General features: G+C 35.2%; 1 protein-coding gene and 2 pseudogenes across 1 annotated transcript; all 3 read left to right on the top strand.

Annotated features, from left to right (window-relative positions):
* The first annotated feature begins 1,241 nt into the window (after positions 1-1,241).
* LOC117794159 lies at positions 1,242-3,611 on the top strand (annotated as a pseudogene).
* Positions 3,612-7,194: 3,583 nt separating this feature from the next.
* LOC117794160 (kinesin-associated protein 3-like) lies at positions 7,195-9,557 on the top strand. Its single transcript, XM_034634671.1, is given in 6 exon segments — positions 7,195-7,403; positions 7,405-7,541; positions 7,544-8,033; positions 8,035-8,635; positions 9,074-9,312; positions 9,379-9,557. Coding segments are annotated over 6 exon segments (1,803 nt in total). The 3' UTR covers positions 9,506-9,557.
* Positions 9,558-13,142: 3,585 nt separating this feature from the next.
* On the top strand, positions 13,143-22,534 carry LOC117794161 (annotated as a pseudogene).
* Positions 22,535-22,743: the final 209 nt, after the last annotated feature.

Raw genomic sequence — 22,743 nt, 5'->3', positions numbered from 1 at the left:
GTAGAATTCTAAATCGGTCAGTCAGTTGGACAAAGAGATTTATATATATAGATAGATGAGTAATTTTTATTAAAACGAAAAAATGTTTTTAAATTAACCAAATTATTTCATTCCATTTAGTCCAAAGCTTAAAAACTCTTATTTACGCTATTAAAAATGAACATATGTTGGAAAATCCGTGCATTGTATAATACTTTTTTTCTGTTGGTAGCGAAAATATCTAGATCTTAATTACATTCTTAGAATATTTCAAAAACCAAAAATGAGCCAATTGCAACATAGAAGTGCCATTGCGCCAACAGAAAAATACGCCAAGTGTGGCAACCGAGATTCCAGCATTCACCAATTCAAATACGATACAAATGCTAACAGTTTCCATTCACAACGAACGGAAATAAATAATGTTTAGTGTTTTGCAAAACCTTTAATCCAAGAAGAAAATTTAAATTTCTTTAATTCATAGTTAGAAACAGCTAAACCCAATTAATCTTGTTATCAAATTTTATTACTGCTATGAACATTATGGTCGCAGCCTGTTAACAGCAGCTGTGCCATCTGTTGAACAATTTTATGCTGTAGCCCTGCTACAGCAGCTTTGGCATCTGTTAAACATATTTTATGCTGCAGCCCTTTGATTGTGTTTTTGTGTGAGATTAATAGATAAAGCGAACATTACAATGCACAGCAAACAACAACAAAAATGCAGAATGTAGCAAAATATTAGTTTTGATTTTAAAAAATACGAATTACAATAAATTAAAAAAAAAGTTATATTTGCCTGGGCTGAACCGGCAGGTCTTCAACCCGAAAAGCCTTGCGCGTGAGTCTAACAGACCGTCCTCTGCACTACTTTGCCACTGAATGCCGCGCTTGACCAAACTCTACTACATGTAAACTGAAAATGCATGTGAACTTCGACCTCCATTTTGACGCACTTGCAGGTCGAATTTGGCAAAACGCCGCATCATCTTCCGATGAAATAATAGTTTCAAGGTCGTACGTTAACCCGTTTGGGTTGTAGAATTTGAGTCAGTTGGCGAAAGAGATACTATATGAAATTCAGCGACCTTGTATTAACAATATTTATGATCACCAAAATATAATAAAATTCGAAAGGTATAAAATATTACCACAGACACGACAAAAAATAAAATTAAAACACCATTTAATAATTGTGCTTAGTTTTTATTTTTTAGAGACAAAAATAAGTTTTCAAATAACATGCTATTAATCTTCTTCAGATGGAACCGCCACGTCGACCCATACCAGAGTTGAAACAGCGCCCCAAATTGGGCAATTGGAGCAGCTCTCACGGAACCATGTCTTCATCATTAATTAAAAGTCAAATACTCAACAGCAGTTATAATGAGGCACTCTCTGAAGGAGCCAATTACAATGCCCATTCAAATGGACTGGATTCCCCATATCTAGTTGATTTAAAAGCACACAGCACTAGATCACAGCGATCCTAAAGACAAAAAGGAGGAAATTGATCGACTTAACAAACAGCTTAAAATGTTTGCCAAGAAACAGGAACAATTGATACGCGTTGCATTCTATTTACTGTTTAACATGGCTAAGAATGTTAAACTGAAAGAAAAATGCGTCGAAAAATATTGTTAAGATACTCATGCTTGCTAGCACATTTCTCAAGAAATTATCTATTGTGGGCGACAACAAAGATGCGATGTGTGCCTTAAACATTGTCTAGAAATTACCTCGCCTTTTTTCAAAATGCCCATACGGATCTGGTGCAGGTCACACTCAGAGTTGTCTTTAATCTGTCATTTGATGGTGCGCTGCGTCGCAATATGATTGCAGCTGGATATTTGTCTATGCTGGTAAAATTTATCAACGATGAAAAACATCACGCCTTTGCCGTAAAAATACTTTACCATATGAGCCTTGATGACAAAGTTAAGTCAATGTTTACTCATACGGAGTGTGTGCAAATGGCGACTGATGCTATAATTCTGAATCTTAACGTAAAGGTTGATCCGGATCTTATGGTGCTGTGCATAAATCTGTCCCTAAATCGGCGCAACGCTCATATTATGGTTAAAGGTCAGCGATTGCACAGCAATGGACCGTGCCTTTAATTATCAAGATGCTTTATTGATGAAATTGTTGCGCAATATATCTCAGCACGAGTCCTTGCAGCTGCAGTTTATTGACTATGTGGGGGATCTTGCTCGAATTCTGACTATTTGTGACGATGAAGCTTTTATTGTAGAGTGCTTGGGGATACTCGGAAATCTTGCGCTTACCGACATTGATTACTCGCAAATACTTAAAAATTTTCAGCTTTTACCGTGGATTCGTCAGTTGTTAGTGCCTTGTGCACGTTTGGACGATCTAGTACTCGACACTATTGTCTATCTGGGTACTTGCGCTTGTGATGAACTTTGTGCGCTGCTTTTCTGTCGTGCTAAGGTCGTTCTTTCATTAATTGAGCTACTAAAAGCTAAGCAGGAAAATGATGAGATTGTGCTACAAATCATTTACGTGTTTCAGCAAATACTTCGACACGAGAGTACGCGTGAATACATGGTCAAGGAAACTGAATCACCGGCTTATCTCATCGATCTTATGCATGAAAAACGAGGCAATACGCAAAGTTTGCGATTATTGCCTGGACATCATAGCCGTTAGTAATTCTGAGTGGGCTAAACGTATCAAGGTGAGAACAACATAAAAAATTAACAGAGATCCGCCGCACAACCCATTTATTTTTAAAACTTCACACGAAAAACCAGTATATATATTTGTTGGAAGATTAATTTTTTTTTAATTTAACGACGACCTTTATGTTAAGCAAGATAGCTCACCACCGCATAGTTTTCTCAAAATATATGCACTTATTGCGGTTTAAGTTTAGAAGGTCGTTAATTTTACGAAACGGTCTCTACACTTGTCCGGCAAATTGTCATTGGAATATTTTCTCGGTTATTATGTAGATTATGTAGTGACAGACACGTTTCTTCAAATTTTAAAAACGAGTGATCATCTCTAGTTGAGTGCGGGCTCCCTATATAAAATTAAAAATATTAGTCTAATATGTAAAGATATTCATACTGCAAATGTGCTCAATCTTATTTAATTGTTTTAATAATGCGCAGCTGGAAAAATTTCGAAATCATAACTCGCAATGGCTCTGCATGGTAGAGTTGCAGCAGGATCGTGATAACGAGCAGGATGATGATAATGATCTAGACACTTATTTACGATCAGAATACCTGGACAATTGCGATCTCTACAATAGCTCAAACATAAACGTGCACAACAATGACACAAATAGCAACAATAGTAATAATCCAGGCAGTCCAACTATGTCCACTTATAGCAGACCAGTCAGCACGTAAGTTAATCGCACACCAATTTGTTTAAGAGTATATCATTTATAAGTCTGTAGGTATCGGCGCAGTCAAGATCTTGATGAACTGTATAATATAACCTCCAGCTGTAAATCGCAATGCTGTAACCAGGGCGCCAATAATATATTCATGTACAATCAGCAGAACACAATTGAATTGAAGGAAGAGCTGATATAGACAACACATTAAATAAATTACTAACTTACAACGCAAGATCAAAAATTTCTATTTTTAAAAGACTCATATTTTAGTATTTATTTATATGTTTTTTAGTTTACACATAATTTACGCCTGACGAGGATTTTATCCTTAGTAAAAACATCTTCACAGGCATATTTTTTTGTATATTGTATAAAACCTAAACATTCATGAATGTACATTATTTAAATATTAATGAATATTATTAACTTTTTATCATTAATTTGCCATTTAAAGGGCGATATAAATGGTTTGCCTAACATGATAAAATAATGTTGTTGAATTAACGATTAGTTAAAATCATTGAACTATTTATTTTTAACAAATAACAAATCATTAAACATAAAAAATGTATTATTATTAATCAACTATTGATGAGAATAAATGCTAACGATTATAATTATGAATATATTTTGAGTTTTAGTCTTTTTTCTACAATAATTCTATGTCTTTGACTTACGAGGACTGCTCAAAATGTTTTAAGCCTGACAATGATATAACAGTTTTATATATTTTTATTCAACATAGTCTTCTAGGTCAGAAAATTTCTTCCAGAAATTCTTTTACCACTTTAACACCTCTAAATATTATGCGCCGTACTGCTTATCCTGTGATAGCCACCTCATTCGATGAAAATGAGGTGTTTTCATGTATTTTTTGACATGGCAACTGCTGATGGTGCATTATTCTGGATAAACAAACAAGGTATCAAACCCGGTAAACATCGTGACATATTCAAAATATGACAAACACGGATTTTAGTCACCTAGGTGATCTCAGCTGTCTTTCTTACTTTGATTCGGCAGTCGCTCCAAACCATTTGTTGGATTTTGGCAATGCTTTCGTCAGTGATTAAAGATTTTGGCCGTCCTGGAAGCCTCTCATCTTCTGAGCTCAGGTCTACATAAACCTATTGGACAACGTGTTTGGCAAGAAATACTGAAAAGAAAGAGTGGAGTTTTTTTAATAGGATAGCGCTGCAATCCACGTACCCACAGCGATAAAAACAGTTTTTAAGGAACGAAAAACCCAATCAAGTAAGTTTGAGAACTACTACACAACAAAATTTTTGTACTAAACCTTAATTCTCGACAACTTGTTCCTATGTCACCCGTATGATTAAGTGGACCGATTTGAACCAAATTTGGTCAGGATGTTAGCATAAGACGATACCAACACACATAATTTGTAAGATTTGTTTAATTATATTAAAATCTAAAAAAAGTTTTTCTTACTAAAGGCTGATTTTGACCGAACGGTCCTATGGCAAATCATTCAAATAGGTCCACTCTATCAAATATCTACCATAAAAGCGATCGGTCACAAATCAACATTTAGTATGATAATCTTTTTTAGTTTCAAGCCCCACAAAAAAATAACAATGATGAAGCTGCATAATAAACAACAACAAAAATGCAAAATGTTGCAATATTTTATATTTGATTTTAAAAAATATTAAAAATAAATAAATTAAAAAATAAACTATTGCTTGGTCTGCCTGAGTTTGAGCCCACGTTGTCGTGGGCGTGAGTCCACGACACCATCCTCTGCACTATCTAGGTTCTGAACCCGCTAGCTGACCAAACGCTGCTATATCATCATACAAATCAAAATAAACGCGAACTTTGACATCGAATTTAACGCACTTATAGGGCGAATTTTCCAAAGCGCCGACTTAAACGCCGATGATTTTGTCATATCTGTGTTGTGTTAAAATTTCAAACTTGTATCTTGAGCCGTTTGGCCGGTACAATGCTCAGTCAGTTGGACACACAACTTTATATATATAGATAACATTTTTTTGAAAGAGAAACGAATAATTATATTCACGCTGCCCGCTGCCTCTGCAATTCGACTTTGGGAAATTCGCCAGATTTGGCGGGAAAAAAACAGATTTGGCGGAAAAATCTAGATTTGGTCAAAAAATTTGAGACTTGGCGTGCAAAAGCAAATTTGTGAGTTTGGTTGAGATAACTTAAGAAACAAAAAAGTTTTTCTTACTAAAACTTAATACTATCCCGATTGTTCCTATGACAGTTATATGATATAGTAACCCGATTTTGACCAAATTGTTAAATATCGTAAAATGTATAAATATGTTAATAAAATGAAATTAAAAAATAAAAATAAAATCTTTCTCGGTCTACGTTCGAGCTCGCGACCCCGTGTCCGTGAGTCTACGACACTATCCTCTGCACTACCAAAGTACTAAGCAAGCTGGCCGATCAAACGCTGCTATATGTAAATCAAAATAGACGCGAAATTTGACCTCGATTTTGACACATTTGCAGGTCAAATTTTCCAAAACGCCGCCTTATCTCCCGATGAAATTATCTTAAGATTATTGTTGCCAAGTTTTAATGTCGTACGTCAAACCGTTTGGCCTGTAGAATTCTAAATCGGTCAGTCAGTTGGACAAAGAGATTTATATATATAGATAGATGAGTAATTTTTATTAAAACGAAAAAATGTTTTTAAATTAACCAAATTATTTCATTCCATTTAGTCCAAAGCTTAAAAACTCTTATTTACGCTATTAAAAATGAACATATGTTGGAAAATCCGTGCATTGTATAATACTTTTTTTCTGTTGGTAGCGAAAATATCTAGATCTTAATTACATTCTTAGAATATTTCAAAACCAAAATGAGCCAATTGCAACATAGAAGTGCCATTGCGCCAACAGAAAAATACGCCAAGTGTGGCAACCGAGATTCCAGCATTCACCAATTCAAATACGATACAAATGCTAACAGTTTCCATTCACAACGAACGGAAATAAATAATGTTTAGTGTTTTGCAAAACCTTTAATCCAAGAAGAAAATTTAAATTTCTTTAATTCATAGTTAGAAACAGCTAAACCCAATTAATCTTGTTATCAAATTTTATTACTGCTATGAACATTATGGTCGCAGCCTGTTAACAGCAGCTGTGCCATCTGTTGAACAATTTTTATGCTGTAGCCCTGCTACAGCAGCTTTGGCATCTGTTAAACATATTTTATGCTGCAGCCCTTTGATTGTGTTTTTGTGTGAGATTAATAGATAAAGCGAACATTACAATGCACAGCAAACAACAACAAAATGCAGAATGTAGCAAAATATTAGTTTTGATTTTAAAAATACGAATTACAATAAATTAAAAAAAGTTATATTTGCCTGGGCTGAACCGGCAGGTCTTCAACCCGAAAAGCCTTGCGCGTGAGTCTAACAGACCGTCCTCTGCACTACTTTGCCACTGAATGCCGCGCTTGACCAAACTCTACTACATGTAAACTGAAAATGCATGTGAACTTCGACCTCCATTTTGACGCACTTGCAGGTCGAATTTGGCAAAACGCCGCATCATCTTCCGATGAAATAATAGTTTCAAGGTCGTACGTTAACCCGTTTGGGTTGTAGAATTTGAGTCAGTTGGCGAAAGAGATACTATATGAAATTCAGCGACCTTGTATTAACAATATTTATGATCACCAAAATATAATAAAATTCGAAAGGTATAAAATATTACCACAGACACGACAAAAAATAAAATTAAAACACCATTTAATAATTGTGCTTAGTTTTTATTTTTTAGAGACAAAAATAAGTTTTCAAATAACATGCTATTAATCTTCTTCAGATGGAACCGCCACGTCGACCCATACCAGAGTTGAAACAGCGCCCCAAATTGGGCAATTGGAGCAGCTCTCACGGAACCATGTCTTCATCATTAATTAAAAGTCAAATACTCAACAGCAGTTATAATGAGGCACTCTCTGAAGGAGCCAATTACAATGCCCATTCAAATGGACTGGATTCCCCATATCTAGTTGATTAAAAAGCACACAGCACTAGATCACAGCGATCCTAAAGACAAAAAGGAGGAAATTGATCGACTTAACAAACAGCTTAAAATGTTTGCCAAGAAACAGGAACAATTGATACGCGTTGCATTCTATTTACTGTTTAACATGGCTAAGAATGTTAAACTGAAAGAAAAATGCGTCGAAAAAATATTGTTAAGATACTCATGCTTGCTAGCACATTTCTCAAGAAATTATCTATTGTGGGCGACAACAAAGATGCGATGTGTGCCTTAAACATTGTCTAGAAATTACCTCGCCTTTTTCAAAATGCCCATACGGATCTGGTGCAGGTCACACTCAGAGTTGTCTTTAATCTGTCATTTGATGGTGCGCTGCGTCGCAATATGATTGCAGCTGGATATTTGTCTATGCTGGTAAAATTTATCAACGATGAAAAACATCACGCCTTTGCCGTAAAAATACTTTACCATATGAGCCTTGATGACAAAGTTAAGTCAATGTTTACTCATACGGAGTGTGTGCAAATGGCGACTGATGCTATAATTCTGAATCTTAACGTAAAGGTTGATCCGGATCTTATGGTGCTGTGCATAAATCTGTCCCTAAATCGGCGCAACGCTCATATTATGGTTAAAGGTCAGCGATTGCACAGCAATGGACCGTGCCTTTAATTATCAAGATGCTTTATTGATGAAATTGTTGCGCAATATATCTCAGCACGAGTCCTTGCAGCTGCAGTTTATTGACTATGTGGGGGATCTTGCTCGGATTCTGACTATCTGTGACGATGAAGCTTTTATTGTAGAGTGCTTGGGGATACTCGGAAATCTTGCGCTTACCGACATTGATTACTCGCAAATACTTAAAAATTTTCAGCTTTTACCGTGGATTCGTCAGTTGTTAGTGCCTTGTGCACGTTTGGACGATCTAGTACTCGACACTATTGTCTATCTGGGTACTTGCGCTTGTGATGAACTTTGTGCGCTGCTTTTCTGTCGTGCTAAGGTCGTTCTTTCATTAATTGAGCTACTAAAAGCTAAGCAGGAAAATGATGAGATTGTGCTACAAATCATTTACGTGTTTCAGCAAATACTTCGACACGAGAGTACGCGTGAATACATGGTCAAGGAAACTGAATCACCGGCTTATCTCATCGATCTTATGCATGACAAAAACGAGGCAATACGCAAAGTTTGCGATTATTGCCTGGACATCATAGCCGTTAGTAATTCTGAGTGGGCTAAACGTATCAAGGTGAGAACAACATAAAAAATTAACAGAGATCCGCCGCACAACCCATTTATTTTTAAAACTTCACACGAAAAACCAGTATATATATTTGTTGGAAGATTAATTTTTTTTTAATTTAACGACGACCTTTATGTTAAGCAAGATAGCTCACCACCGCATAGTTTTCTCAAAATATATGCACTTATTGCGGTTTAAGTTTAGAAGGTCGTTAATTTTACGAAACGGTCTCTACACTTGTCCGGCAAATTGTCATTGGAATATTTTCTCGGTTATTATGTAGATTATGTAGTGACAGACACGTTTCTTCAAATTTTAAAAACAGTGATCATCTCTAGTTGAGTGCGGGCTCCCTATATAAAATTAAAAATATTAGTCTAATATGTAAAGATATTCATACTGCAAATGTGCTCAATCTTATTTAATTGTTTTAATAATGCGCAGCTGGAAAAATTTCGAAATCATAACTCGCAATGGCTCTGCATGGTAGAGTTGCAGCAGGATCGTGATAACGAGCAGGATGATGATAATGATCTAGACACTTATTTACGATCAGAATACCTGGACAATTGCGATCTCTACAATAGCTCAAACATAAACGTGCACAACAATGACACAAATAGCAACAATAGTAATAATCCAGGCAGTCCAACTATGTCCACTTATAGCAGACCAGTCAGCACGTAAGTTAATCGCACACCAATTTGTTTAAGAGTATATCATTTATAAGTCTGTAGGTATCGGCGCAGTCAAGATCTTGATGAACTGTATAATATAACCTCCAGCTGTAAATCGCAATGCTGTAACCAGGGCGCCAATAATATATTCATGTACAATCAGCAGAACACAATTGAATTGAAGGAAGAGCTGATATAGACAACACATTAAATAAATTACTAACTTACAACGCAAGATCAAAAATTTCTATTTTTAAAAGACTCATATTTTAGTATTTATTTATATGTTTTTTAGTTTACACATAATTTACGCCTGACGAGGATTTTATCCTTAGTAAAAACATCTTCACAGGCATATTTTTTTTGTATATTGTATAAAACCTAAACATTCATGAATGTACATAATTTAAATATTAATGAATATTATTAACTTTTTATCATTAATTTGCCATTTAAAGGGCGATATAAATGGTTTGCCTAACATGATAAAATAATGTTGTTGAATTAACGATTAGTTAAAATCATTGAACTATTTATTTTTAACAAATAACAAATCATTAAACATAAAAAATGTATTATTATTAATCAACTATTGATGAGAATAAATGCTAACGATTATAATTATGAATATATTTTGAGTTTTAGTCTTTTTCTACAATAATTCTATGTCTTTGACTTACGAGGTCTGCTCAAAATGTTTTAAGCCTGACAATGATATAACAGTTTTATATATTTTTATTTAACATAGTCTTCTAGGTCAGAAAATTTCTTCCAGAAATTCTTTTACCACTTTAACACCTCTAAATATTATGCGCCGTACTGCTTATCCTGTGATAGCCACCTCATTCGATGAAAATGAGGTGTTTTCATGTATTTTTGACATGGCAACTGCTGATGGTGCATTATTCTGGATAAACAAACAAGGTATCAAACCCGGTAAACATCGTGACATATTCAAAATATGACAAACACGGATTTTAGTCACCTAGGTGATCTCAGCTGTCTTTCTTACTTTGATTCGGCAGTCGCTCCAAACCATTTGTTGGATTTTGGCAATGCTTTCGTCAGTGATTAAAGATTTTGGCCGTCCTGGACGCCTCTCATCTTCTGAGCTCAGGTCTACATAAACCTATTGGACAACGTGTTTGGCAAGAAATACTGAAAAGAAAGAGTGGAGTTTTTTAATAGGATAGCGCTGCAATCCACGTACCCACAGCGATAAAACAGTTTTAAGGAACGAAAACCCAATCAAGTAAGTTTGAGAACTACTACACAACAAAATTTTTGTACTAAACCTTAATTCTCGACAACTTGTTCCTATGTCACCCGTATGATTAAGTGGACCGATTTGAACCAAATTTGGTCAGGATGTTAGCATAAGACGATACCAACACACATAATTTGTAAGATTTGTTTAATTATATTAAAATCTAAAAAAGTTTTTCTTACTAAAGGCTGATTTTGACCGAACGGTCCTATGGCAAATCATTCAAATAGGTCCACTCTATCAAATATCTACCATAAAAGCGATCGGTCACAAATCAACATTTAGTATGATAATCTTTTTTAGTTTCAAGCCCCACAAAAAAATAACAATGATGAAGCTGCATAATAAACAACAACAAAAATGCAAAATGTTGCAATATTTTATATTTGATTTTAAAAAATATTAAAAATAAATAAATTAAAAAATAAACTATTGCTTGGTCTGCCTGAGTTTGAGCCCACGTTGTCGTGGGCGTGAGTCCACGACACCATCCTCTGCACTATCTAGGTTCTGAACCCGCTAGCTGACCAAACGCTGCTATATCATCATACAAATCAAAATAAACGCGAACTTTGACATCGAATTTAACGCACTTATAGGGCGAATTTTCCAAAGCGCCGACTTAAACGCCGATGATTTTGTCATATCTGTGTTGTGTTAAAATTTCAAACTTGTATCTTGAGCCGTTTGGCCGGTACAATGCTCAGTCAGTTGGACACACAACTTTATATATATAGATAACATTTTTTTGAAAGAGAAACGAATAATTATATTCACGCTGCCCGCTGCCTCTGCAATTCGACTTTGGGAAATTCGCCAGATTTGGCGGGAAAAAAACAGATTTGGCGGAAAAATCTAGATTTGGTCAAAAAATTTGAGACTTGGCGTGCAAAAGCAAATTTGTGAGTTTGGTTGAGATAACTTAAGAAACAAAAAAGTTTTTCTTACTAAAACTTAATACTATCCCGATTGTTCCTATGACAGTTATATGATATAGTAACCCGATTTTGACCAAATTGTTAAATATCGTAAAATGTATAAATATGTTAATAAAATGAAATTAAAATAAAAATAAAATCTTTCTCGGTCTACGTTCGAGCTCGCGACCCCGTGTCCGTGAGTCTACGACACTATCCTCTGCACTACCAAAGTACTAAGCAAGCTGGCCGATCAAACGCTGCTATATGTAAATCAAAATAGACGCGAAATTTGACCTCGATTTTGACACATTTGCAGGTCAAATTTTCCAAAACGCCGCCTTATCTCCGATGAAATTATCTTAAGATTATTGTTGCCAAGTTTTAATGTCGTACGTCAAACCGTTTGGCCTGTAGAATTCTAAATCGGTCAGTCAGTTGGACAAAGAGATTTATATATATAGATAGATGAGTAATTTTTATTAAAACGAAAAAATGTTTTTAAATTAACCAAATTATTTCATTCCATTTAGTCCAAAGCTTAAAAACTCTTATTTACGCTATTAAAAATGAACATATGTTGGAAAATCCGTGCATTGTATAATACTTTTTTTCTGTTGGTAGCGAAAATATCTAGATCTTAATTACATTCTTAGAATATTTCAAAAACCAAAAATGAGCCAATTGCAACATAGAAGTGCCATTGCGCCAACAGAAAAATACGCCAAGTGTGGCAACCGAGATTCCAGCATTCACCAATTCAAATACGATACAAATGCTAACAGTTTCCATTCACAACGAACGGAAATAAATAATGTTTAGTGTTTTGCAAAACCTTTAATCCAAGAAGAAAATTTAAATTTCTTTAATTCATAGTTAGAAACAGCTAAACCCAATTAATCTTGTTATCAAATTTTATTACTGCTATGAACATTATGGTCGCAGCCTGTTAACAGCAGCTGTGCCATCTGTTGAACAATTTTTATGCTGTAGCCCTGCTACAGCAGCTTTGGCATCTGTTAAACATATTTTATGCTGCAGCCCTTTGATTGTGTTTTTGTGTGAGATTAATAGATAAAGCGAACATTACAATGCACAGCAAACAACAACAAAAATGCAGAATGTAGCAAAATATTAGTTTTGATTTTAAAAATACGAATTACAATAAATTAAAAAAAAGTTATATTTGCCTGGGCTGAACCGGCAGGTCTTCAACCCGAAAAGCCTTGCGCGTGAGTCTAACAGACCGTCCTCTGCACTACTTTGCCACTGAATGCCGCGCTTGACCAAACTCTACTACATGTAAACTGAAAATGCATGTGAACTTCGACCTCCATTTTGACGCACTTGCAGGTCGAATTTGGCAAAACGCCGCATCATCTTCCGATGAAATAATAGTTTCAAGGTCGTACGTTAACCCGTTTGGGTTGTAGAATTTGAGTCAGTTGGCGAAAGAGATACTATATGAAATTCAGCGACCTTGTATTAACAATATTTATGATCACCAAAATATAATAAAATTCGAAAGGTATAAAATATTACCACAGACACGACAAAAAATAAAATTAAAACACCATTTAATAATTGTGCTTAGTTTTTATTTTTTAGAGACAAAATAAGTTTTCAAATAACATGCTATTAATCTTCTTCAGATGGAACCGCCACGTCGACCCATACCAGAGTTGAAACAGCGCCCCAAATTGGGCAATTGGAGCAGCTCTCACGGAACCATGTCTTCATCATTAATTAAAAGTCAAATACTCAACAGCAGTTATAATGAGGCACTCTCTGAAGGAGCCAATTACAATGCCCATTCAAATGGACTGGATTCCCCATATCTAGTTGATTAAAAGCACACAGCACTAGATCACAGCGATCCTAAAGACAAAAGGAGGAAATTGATCGACTTAACAAACAGCTTAAAATGTTTGCCAAGAAACAGGAACAATTGATACGCGTTGCATTCTATTTACTGTTTAACATGGCTAAGAATGTTAAACTGAAAGAAAAATGCGTCGAAAAATATTGTTAAGATACTCATGCTTGCTAGCACATTTCTCAAGAAATTATCTATTGTGGGCGACAACAAAGATGCGATGTGTGCCTTAAACATTGTCTAGAAATTACCTCGCCTTTTTCAAAATGCCCATACGGATCTGGTGCAGGTCACACTCAGAGTTGTCTTTAATCTGTCATTTGATGGTGCGCTGCGTCGCAATATGATTGCAGCTGGATATTTGTCTATGCTGGTAAAATTTATCAACGATGAAAAACATCACGCCTTTGCCGTAAAAATACTTTACCATATGAGCCTTGATGACAAAGTTAAGTCAATGTTTACTCATACGGAGTGTGTGCAAATGGCGACTGATGCTATAATTCTGAATCTTAACGTAAAGGTTGATCCGGATCTTATGGTGCTGTGCATAAATCTGTCCCTAAATCGGCGCAACGCTCATATTATGGTTAAAGGTCAGCGATTGCACAGCAATGGACCGTGCCTTTAATTATCAAGATGCTTTATTGATGAAATTGTTGCGCAATATATCTCAGCACGAGTCCTTGCAGCTGCAGTTTATTGACTATGTGGGGGATCTTGCTCGGATTCTGACTATCTGTGACGATGAAGCTTTTATTGTAGAGTGCTTGGGATACTCGGAAATCTTGCGCTTACCGACATTGATTACTCGCAAATACTTAAAATTTTCAGCTTTTACCGTGGATTCGTCAGTTGTTAGTGCCTTGTGCACGTTTGGACGATCTAGTACTCGACACTATTGTCTATCTGGGTACTTGCGCTTGTGATGAACTTTGTGCGCTGCTTTTCTGTCGTGCTAAGGTCGTTCTTTCATTAATTGAGCTACTAAAAGCTAAGCAGGAAAATGATGAGATTGTGCTACAAATCATTTACGTGTTTCAGCAAATACTTCGACACGAGAGTACGCGTGAATACATGGTCAAGGAAACTGAATCACCGACTTATCTCATCGATCTTATGCATGACAAAACGAGGCAATACGCAAAGTTTGCGATTATTGCCTGGACATCATAGCCGTTAGTAATTCTGGGCTAAACGTATCAAGGTGAGAACAACATAAAAAATTAACAGAGATCCGCCGCACAACCCATTTATTTTAAAACTTCACAAAAAACCAGTATATATATTTGTTGGAAGATTAATTTTTTTTTAATTTAACGACGACCTTTATGTTAAGCAAGATAGCTCACCACCGCATAGTTTTCTCAAAATATATGCACTTATTGCGGTTTAAGTTTAGAAGGTCGTTAATTTTACGAAACGGTCTCTACACTTGTCCGGCAAATTGTCATTGGAATATTTTCTCGGTTATTATGTAGATTATGTAGTGACAGACACGTTTCTTCAAATTTTAAAAACGAGTGATCATCTCTAGTTGAGTGCGGGCTCCCTATATAAAATTAAAACAAGGGGGCTCCGCCCCCTGCTCGCTTCGCTCGCGGTGAGGTGCGGCTACAGTCGAGCACGCTCGACAGTAGGATACCCTGAGCCCATGTACTCTTTTATAAAAGTTGATTGTTGTCCATTTTCAATGGGCTCAGGGTATCAAAAATTACACACGCGAAACTATGAACAACTTTCGGTTTTCTGAAATCACTGTGCTTATCACTGCAGACTACGTTATTAATGCCTCACTGAACTAATACATCACTCGATTACGATTACGACTTGCGATTTACCAATTTATCAATTTCTAATTAATTTTAAATAAGTTTAATATAATAAACTTTAATATAATAAACTTGCTTAAAATTAATTAGAAATTGATAAATTGTAAATCGCAATCGTAATCGTAATCTTGCAATCGATGTAGCGTGTGTCAAGAGTAGCCACAAACTACAACTTTGCTCAGCCTGCAATCTGGCAGCACCCATTTTCGTCTCTCACTCTCTCCCACTTACGCAACAAATTCAAGCCTGCCAAAGGCTGCTGCAGTGCGCGCGAAATTTGAAATAAAAGGCAATGTCTAATTTTATGAGATTCTTAAAGCGGAAAATGCTAAGTTTTTTTTACAACGATAATAAGCAGATACTTATGATATATATGTGTAAGGAATCGAAAATATTAATAATTAAAATTATTATTTTGCAGCTTTCAGTGCTCGGCAAGATGCAAGAGTAGTGCTGCAAAATGATCGCTATTTCTCTCATGCAATTTCATACATACATAGCTATCAGCTTCTGCTGATTTTTGCCATGCAAAAATACATATTTATATATTAACACAATTATATTTCAATCAAATTGTATATTTGTACATACATAAATTATACATTAACATTTTCATTACATGATATCGATAATATTTTTGCTTATCGCTTAATTCTTATTTGGTACCAAAAAAAAATTGGTACTAATTCGTTCTGTCTTTGTGCGCGCCTTGCATACAAACGTGAACATGCTGTCTCGCTCGCACGTTTGATTTGCCATCAAATGTAATTATTCAACTAAATCTAAATTCCGAAATAACTTCTTTATTTATGGGTCAATCGCTTTGAAATTTTCAGGGTCGTTTAATACGCATACTTCTCAACTGATTGTTCAGTTAGGAGTGCTATGTCAAAAATTGCGCCTGTAAATCGTTTTGTGCAATTTTGGGCGAAGGGGCGTGGCACCTAAAATTGAAACAAACTTGACCTGCGTATGGTATCCAGGAACCTACATAACAAATTTGAAGTCTCTAGGTTATATAGTACTTGAAATCGAAGCCCAAAAGAAAATTGGTACTATTTCTTACTGTGTTTGTGCGCGCCTTGCATACAAACGTGAACATGCTGTCTCGCTCGCACGTTTGATTTGCCATCCAAATGTAATTATTCAACTAAATCTAAATTCCGAAATAACTTCTTTATTTATGGGTCAATCGCTTTGAAATTTTCAGGGTCGTTTAATACGCATACTTCTCAATCCTCCCACCCCTCCTTCTGCCTGTTACATACATTCTGCCAAACACATTATACCCTTTTTTGCCCATTTTCAATGGGCTCAGGGTATAAAAATATTAGTCTAATATGTAAAGATATTCATACTGCAAATGTGCTCAATCTTATTTAATTGTTTTAATAATGCGCAGCTGGAAAAATTTCGAAATCATAACTCGCAATGGCTCTGCATGGTAGAGTTGCAGCAGGATCGTGATAACGAGCAGGATGATGATAATGATCTAGACACTTATTTACGATCAGAATACCTGGACAATTGCGATCTCTACAATAGCTCAAACATAAACGTGCACAACAATGACACAAATAGCAACAATAGAATAATCCAGGCAGTCCAACTATGTCCACTTATAGCAGACCAGTCAGCACGTAAGTTAATCGCACACCAATTTGTTTAAGAGTATATCATTTATAAGTCTGTAGGTATCGGCGCAGTCAAGATCTTGATGAACTGTATAATATAACCTCCAGCTGTAAATCGCAATGCTGTAACCAGGGCGCCAATAATATATTCATGTACAATCAGCAGAACACAATTGAATTGAAGAAAGAGCTGATATAGACAATTTCTATTTTTAAAAGACTCATATTTTAGTATTTATTTATATGTTTTTTAGTTTACACATAATTTACGCCTGACGAGGATTTTATCCTTAGTAAAAACATCTTCACAGGCATATTTTTTTGTATATTGTATAAAACCTAAACATTCATGAATGTACATTATTTAAATATTAATGAATATTATTAACTTTTTATCATTAATTTGCCATTTAAAGGGCGATATAAATGGTTTGCCTAACATGATAAAATAATGTTGTTGAATTAACGATTAGTTAAAATAATTGAACTATTTATTTTTAACAAATAACAAATCATTAAACATAAAAAATGTATTATTATTAATCAACTATTGATGAGAATAAATGCTAACGATTATAATTATGAATATATTTTGAGTTTTAGTCTTTTTCTACAATAATTCTATGTCTTTGACTTACGAGGACTGCTCAAAATGTTTTAAGCCTGACAATGATATAACAGTTTTATATATTTTTATTCAACATAGTCTTCTAGGTCAGAAAATTTCTTCCAGAAATTCTTTTACCACTTTAACACCTCTAAATATTATGCGCCGTACTGCTTATCCTGTGATAGCCACCTCATTCGATGAAAATGAGGTGTTTTCATGTATTTTTGACATGGCAACTGCTGATGGTGCATTATTCTGGATAAACAAACAAGGTATCAAACCCGGTAAACATCGTGACATATTCAAAATATGACAAACACGGATTTTAGTCACCTAGGTGATCTCAGCTGTCTTTCTTACTTTGATTCGGCAGTCGCTCCAAACCATTTGTTGGATTTTGGCAATGCTTTCGTCAGTGATTAAAGATTTTGGCCGTCCTGGAAGCCTCTCATCTTCTGAGCTCAGGTCTACATAAACCTATTGGACAACGTGTTTGGCAAGAAATACTGAAAAGAAAGAGTGGAGTTTTTTTAATAGGATAGCGCTGCAATCCACGTACCCACAGCGATAAAAACAGTTTTTAAGGAACGAAAAACCCAATCAAGTAAGTTTGAGAACTACTACACAACAAAATTTTTGTACTAAACCTTAATTCTCGACAACTTGTTCCTATGTCACCCGTATGATTAAGTGGACCGATTTGAACCAAATTTGGTCAGGATGTTAGCATAAGACGATACCAACACACATAATTTGTAAGATTTGTTTAATTATATTAAAATCTAAAAAAGTTTTTCTTACTAAAGGCTGATTTTGACCGAACGGTCCTATGGCAAATCATTCAAATAGGTCCACTCTATCAAATATCTACCATAAAGCGATCGGTCACAAATCAACATTTAGTATGATAATCTTTTTTAGTTTCAAGCCCACAAAAAAAATAACAATGATGAAGCTGCATAATAAACAACAACAAAATGCAAAATGTTGCAATATTTTATATTTGATTTTAAAAAATATTAAAAATAAATAAATTAAAAAATAAACTATTGCTTGGTCTGCCTGAGTTTGAGCCCACGTTGTCGTGGGCGTGAGTCCACGACACCATCCTCTGCACTATCTAGGTTCTGAACCCGCTAGCTGACCAAACGCTGCTATATCATCATACAAATCAAAATAAACGCGAACTTTGACATCGAATTTAACGCACTTATAGGGCGAATTTTCCAAAGCGCCGTCTTAAACGCCGATGATTTTGTCATATCTGTGTTGTGTTAAAATTTCAAACTTGTATCTTGAGCCGTTTGGCCGGTACAATGCTCAGTCAGTTGGACACACAACTTTATATATATAGATAACATTTTTTTGAAAGAGAAACGAATAATTATATTCACGCTGCCCGCTGCCTCTGCAATTCGACTTTGGGAAATTCGCCAGATTTGGCGGGAAAAAGACAGATTTGGCGGAAAAATCTAGATTTGGTCAAAAAATTTGAGACTTGGCGTGCAAAAGCAAATTTGTGAGTTTGGTTGAGATAACTTAAGAAACAAAAAAGTTTTTCTTACTAAAACTTAATACTATCCCGATTGTTCCTATGACAGTTATATGATATAGTAACCCGATTTTGACCAAATTGTTAAATATCGTAAAATGTATAAATATGTTAATAAAATGAAATTAAAAAATAAAAATAAAATCTTTCTCGGTCTACGTTCGAGCTCGCGACCCCGTGTCCGTGAGTCTACGACACTATCCTCTGCACTACGAAAGTACTAAGCAAGCTGGCCGATCAAACGCTGCTATATGTAAATCAAAATAGACGCGAAATTTGACCTCGATTTTGACACATTTGCAGGTCAAATTTTCCAAAACGCCGCCTTATCTCCCGATGAAATTATCTTAAGATTATTGTTGCCAAGTTTTAATGTCGTACGTCAAACCGTTTGGCCTGTAGAAATCTAAATCGGTCAGTCAGTTGGACAAAGAGATTTATATATATAGATAAATGAGTAATTTTTATTAAAACGAAAAAATGTTTTTAAATTAACCAAATTATTTCATTCCATTTAGTCCAAAGCTTAAAAACTCTATTAAAAATGAACATATGTTGGAAAATCCGTGCATTGTATAATACTTTTTTTCTGTTGGTAGCGAAAATATCTAGATCTTAATTACATCCTTAGAATATTTCAAAAACCAAAAATAAGCCAATTGCAACATAGAAGTGCCATTGCGCCAACAGAAAAATACGCCAAGTGTGGCAACAAATGCTAACAGTTTCCATTCACAGCGAACGGAAATAAATAATGTTTAGTGTTTTGCAAAACCTTTAATCCAAGAAGAAAATTTAAATTTCTTTAATTCATTGTTAGAAACAGCTAAACCCAATTAATCTTGTTATCAAATTTTATTACTGCTATGAACATTATGGTCGCAGCCTGTTAACAGCAGCTGTGCCATCTGTTGAACAATTTTTATGCTGTAGCCCTGCTACAGCAGCTTTGGCATCTGTTAAACATATTTTATGCTGCAGCCCTTTGATTGTGTTTTTGTGTGAGATTAATAGATAAAGCGAACATTACAATGCACAGCAAACAACAACAAAAATGCAGAATGTAGCAAAATATTAGTTTTGATTTTAAAAAATACGAATTACAATAAATTAAAAAAAAAGTTATATTTGCCTGGGCTGAACCGGCAGGTCTTCAACCCGAAAAGCCTTGCGCGTGAGTCTAACAGACCGTCCTCTACACTACTTTTCCACTGAATGCCGCGCTTGACCAAACTCTACTACATGTAAACTGAAAATGCATGTGAACTTCGACCTCCATTTTGACGCACTTGCAGGTCGAATTTGGCAAAACGACGCATCATCTCCCGATGAAATAATAGTTTCAAGGTCGTACGTTAACCCGTTTGGGTTGTAGAATTTGAGTCAGTTGGACAAAGAGATTTAATATATACTATATGAAATTCAGCGACCTTGTATTAACAATATTTATGATCACCAAAATATAATAAAATTCGAAAGGTATAAAATATTATCACAGACACGACAAAAAATAAAATTAAAACACCATTTAATAATTGTGCTTAGTTTTTATTTTTTAGAGACAAAAATAAGTTTTCAATTAACATGCTATTAATCTTCTTGAGTTGAAACAGCGCCCCAAATTGGGTAATTGGAGCAGCTCTCACGGAACCATGTCTTCATCATTAATTAAAAGTCAAATACTCAACAGCAGTTATAATGAGGCACTCTCTGAAGGAGCCAATTACAATGCTCATTCAAATGGACTGGATTCCCCATATCTAGTTGATTAAAAAGCACACAGCACTAGATCACAGCGATCCTAAAGACAAAAAGGAGGAAATTGATCGACTTAACAAACAGCTTAAAAGCCAAGAAACAGGAACAATTGATACGCGTTGCATTCTATTTACTGTTTAACATGGCTAAGAATGTTAAACTGAAAGAAAAATGCGTCGAAAAAATATTGTTAAGATACTCATGCTTGCTAGTACATTTCTCAAGAAATTATCTATTGTGGGCGACAACAAAGATGCGATGTGTGCCTTAAACATTGTCTCGAAATTACCTCGCCTTTTTCAAAATGCCCATACGGATCTGGTGCAGGTCACACTCAGAGTTGTCTTTAATCTGTCATTTGATGGTGCGCTGCGTCGCAATATGATTGCAGCTGGATATTTGTCTATGCTGGTAAAATTTATCAACGATGAAAAACATCACGCCTTTGCCGTAAAAATACTTTACCATATGAGCCTTGATGACAAAGTTAAGTCAATGTTTACTCATACGGAGTGTGTGCAAATGGCGACTGATGCTATAATTCTGAATCTTAACGTAAAGGTTGATCCGGATCTTATGGTGCTGTGCATAAATCTGTCCCTAAATCGGCGCAACGCTCATATTATGGTTAAAGGTCAGCGATTGCACAGCAATGGACCGTGCCTTTAATTATCAAGATGCTTTATTGATGAAATTGTTGCGCAATATATCTCAGCACGAGTCCTTGCAGCTGCAGTTTATTGACTATGTGGGGGATCTTGCTCGGATTCTGACTATCTGTGACGATGAAGCTTTTATTGTAGAGTGCTTGGGGATACTCGGAAATCTTGCGCTTACCGACATTGATTACTCGCAAATACTTCAAAGTTTTCAGCTTGTGCACGTTTGGACGATCTAGTACTCGACATTATTGTCTATCTAGCTACTTGCGCTTGTGATAAACTTTGTGCACCGCTTTTCAGTCGTGCTAAGGTCGTTCTTTCATTTATTGAGCTACTAAAAGCTAAGCAGAAAGATGATGAGATTGTGCTACAAAACATTTACTTGTTTCAGCAAATACTTCGACTCGAGAGTACGCGTGAATACATGGACAAGGAAACTGAATCACCGGCTTATCTCATCGATCTTATGCATGACAAAAACGAGGCAATACGCAAAGTTTGCGATTATTGCCTGGACAGCATAGCCGTTAGTAATTAGTCTAATATGTAATGATATTCATACTGCAAATGTGCTCAATATTATTGAATTGTTTTGTTAATGCGCAGCTGGAAAAATTTTAAAATCATGGCATGGTAGAGTTGCAGCAGCATCGTGATAACGAGCAGGATGATGATAATGATCTAGACACTTATTTACGATCTGAATACCTTGACAATTGCGATCCCTACAAAAGCTCAAACATAAACGAGCACGACAATGACACAAATAGCAATAATAGTAATAATCCAGGAAGTCCAACTATGTCCACTTATAGCAGACCAATCAGCACGTTTGTAAATCGCACACCAATTTGTTTAAGAGTATATCATTTATAAGGCTGTAGGTATCGGCGCAGTCAAGATCTTGATGAACTGTACAATATAACCTCCAGCTGTAAATCGCAATGCTGTTACCAGGGCGCCAATGAGAGTAATAATATATTCAAGTACAATCATCAGAACACAATTGAATTGAATGAAGAGCTGATATAGACAACACATTAAATAAATTACTTACCTTAAACGCAAGAGCAAAAATTTCTATTTTTAAAAGACTCATATTTTAGTATTTATTTTTATGTTTTTTAGTTTACACATAATTTATGCCTGACGAGGATTTTATCCTTAGTAAAAACATATTCACAGGCATATTTTGTTGTATATTGTATAAAATCTTAACATTCATGTATGTACATTATTTAAATATTAATTAATATTATTAACTTTTTATCTAATTTGACATTTAAAGGGCGAAATAAATAGTTTGCTTTATATATTAAAATAATGTTT

This window comes from Drosophila innubila, chromosome X, assembly GCF_004354385.1.
Source record: "Drosophila innubila isolate TH190305 chromosome X, UK_Dinn_1.0, whole genome shotgun sequence".
Lineage (NCBI taxonomy): Eukaryota > Metazoa > Arthropoda > Insecta > Diptera > Drosophilidae > Drosophila > Drosophila innubila.
The sequence above is the reverse complement of the archived record's forward strand: the minus strand, read 5'-3'. Positions and strand labels throughout refer to the sequence as shown.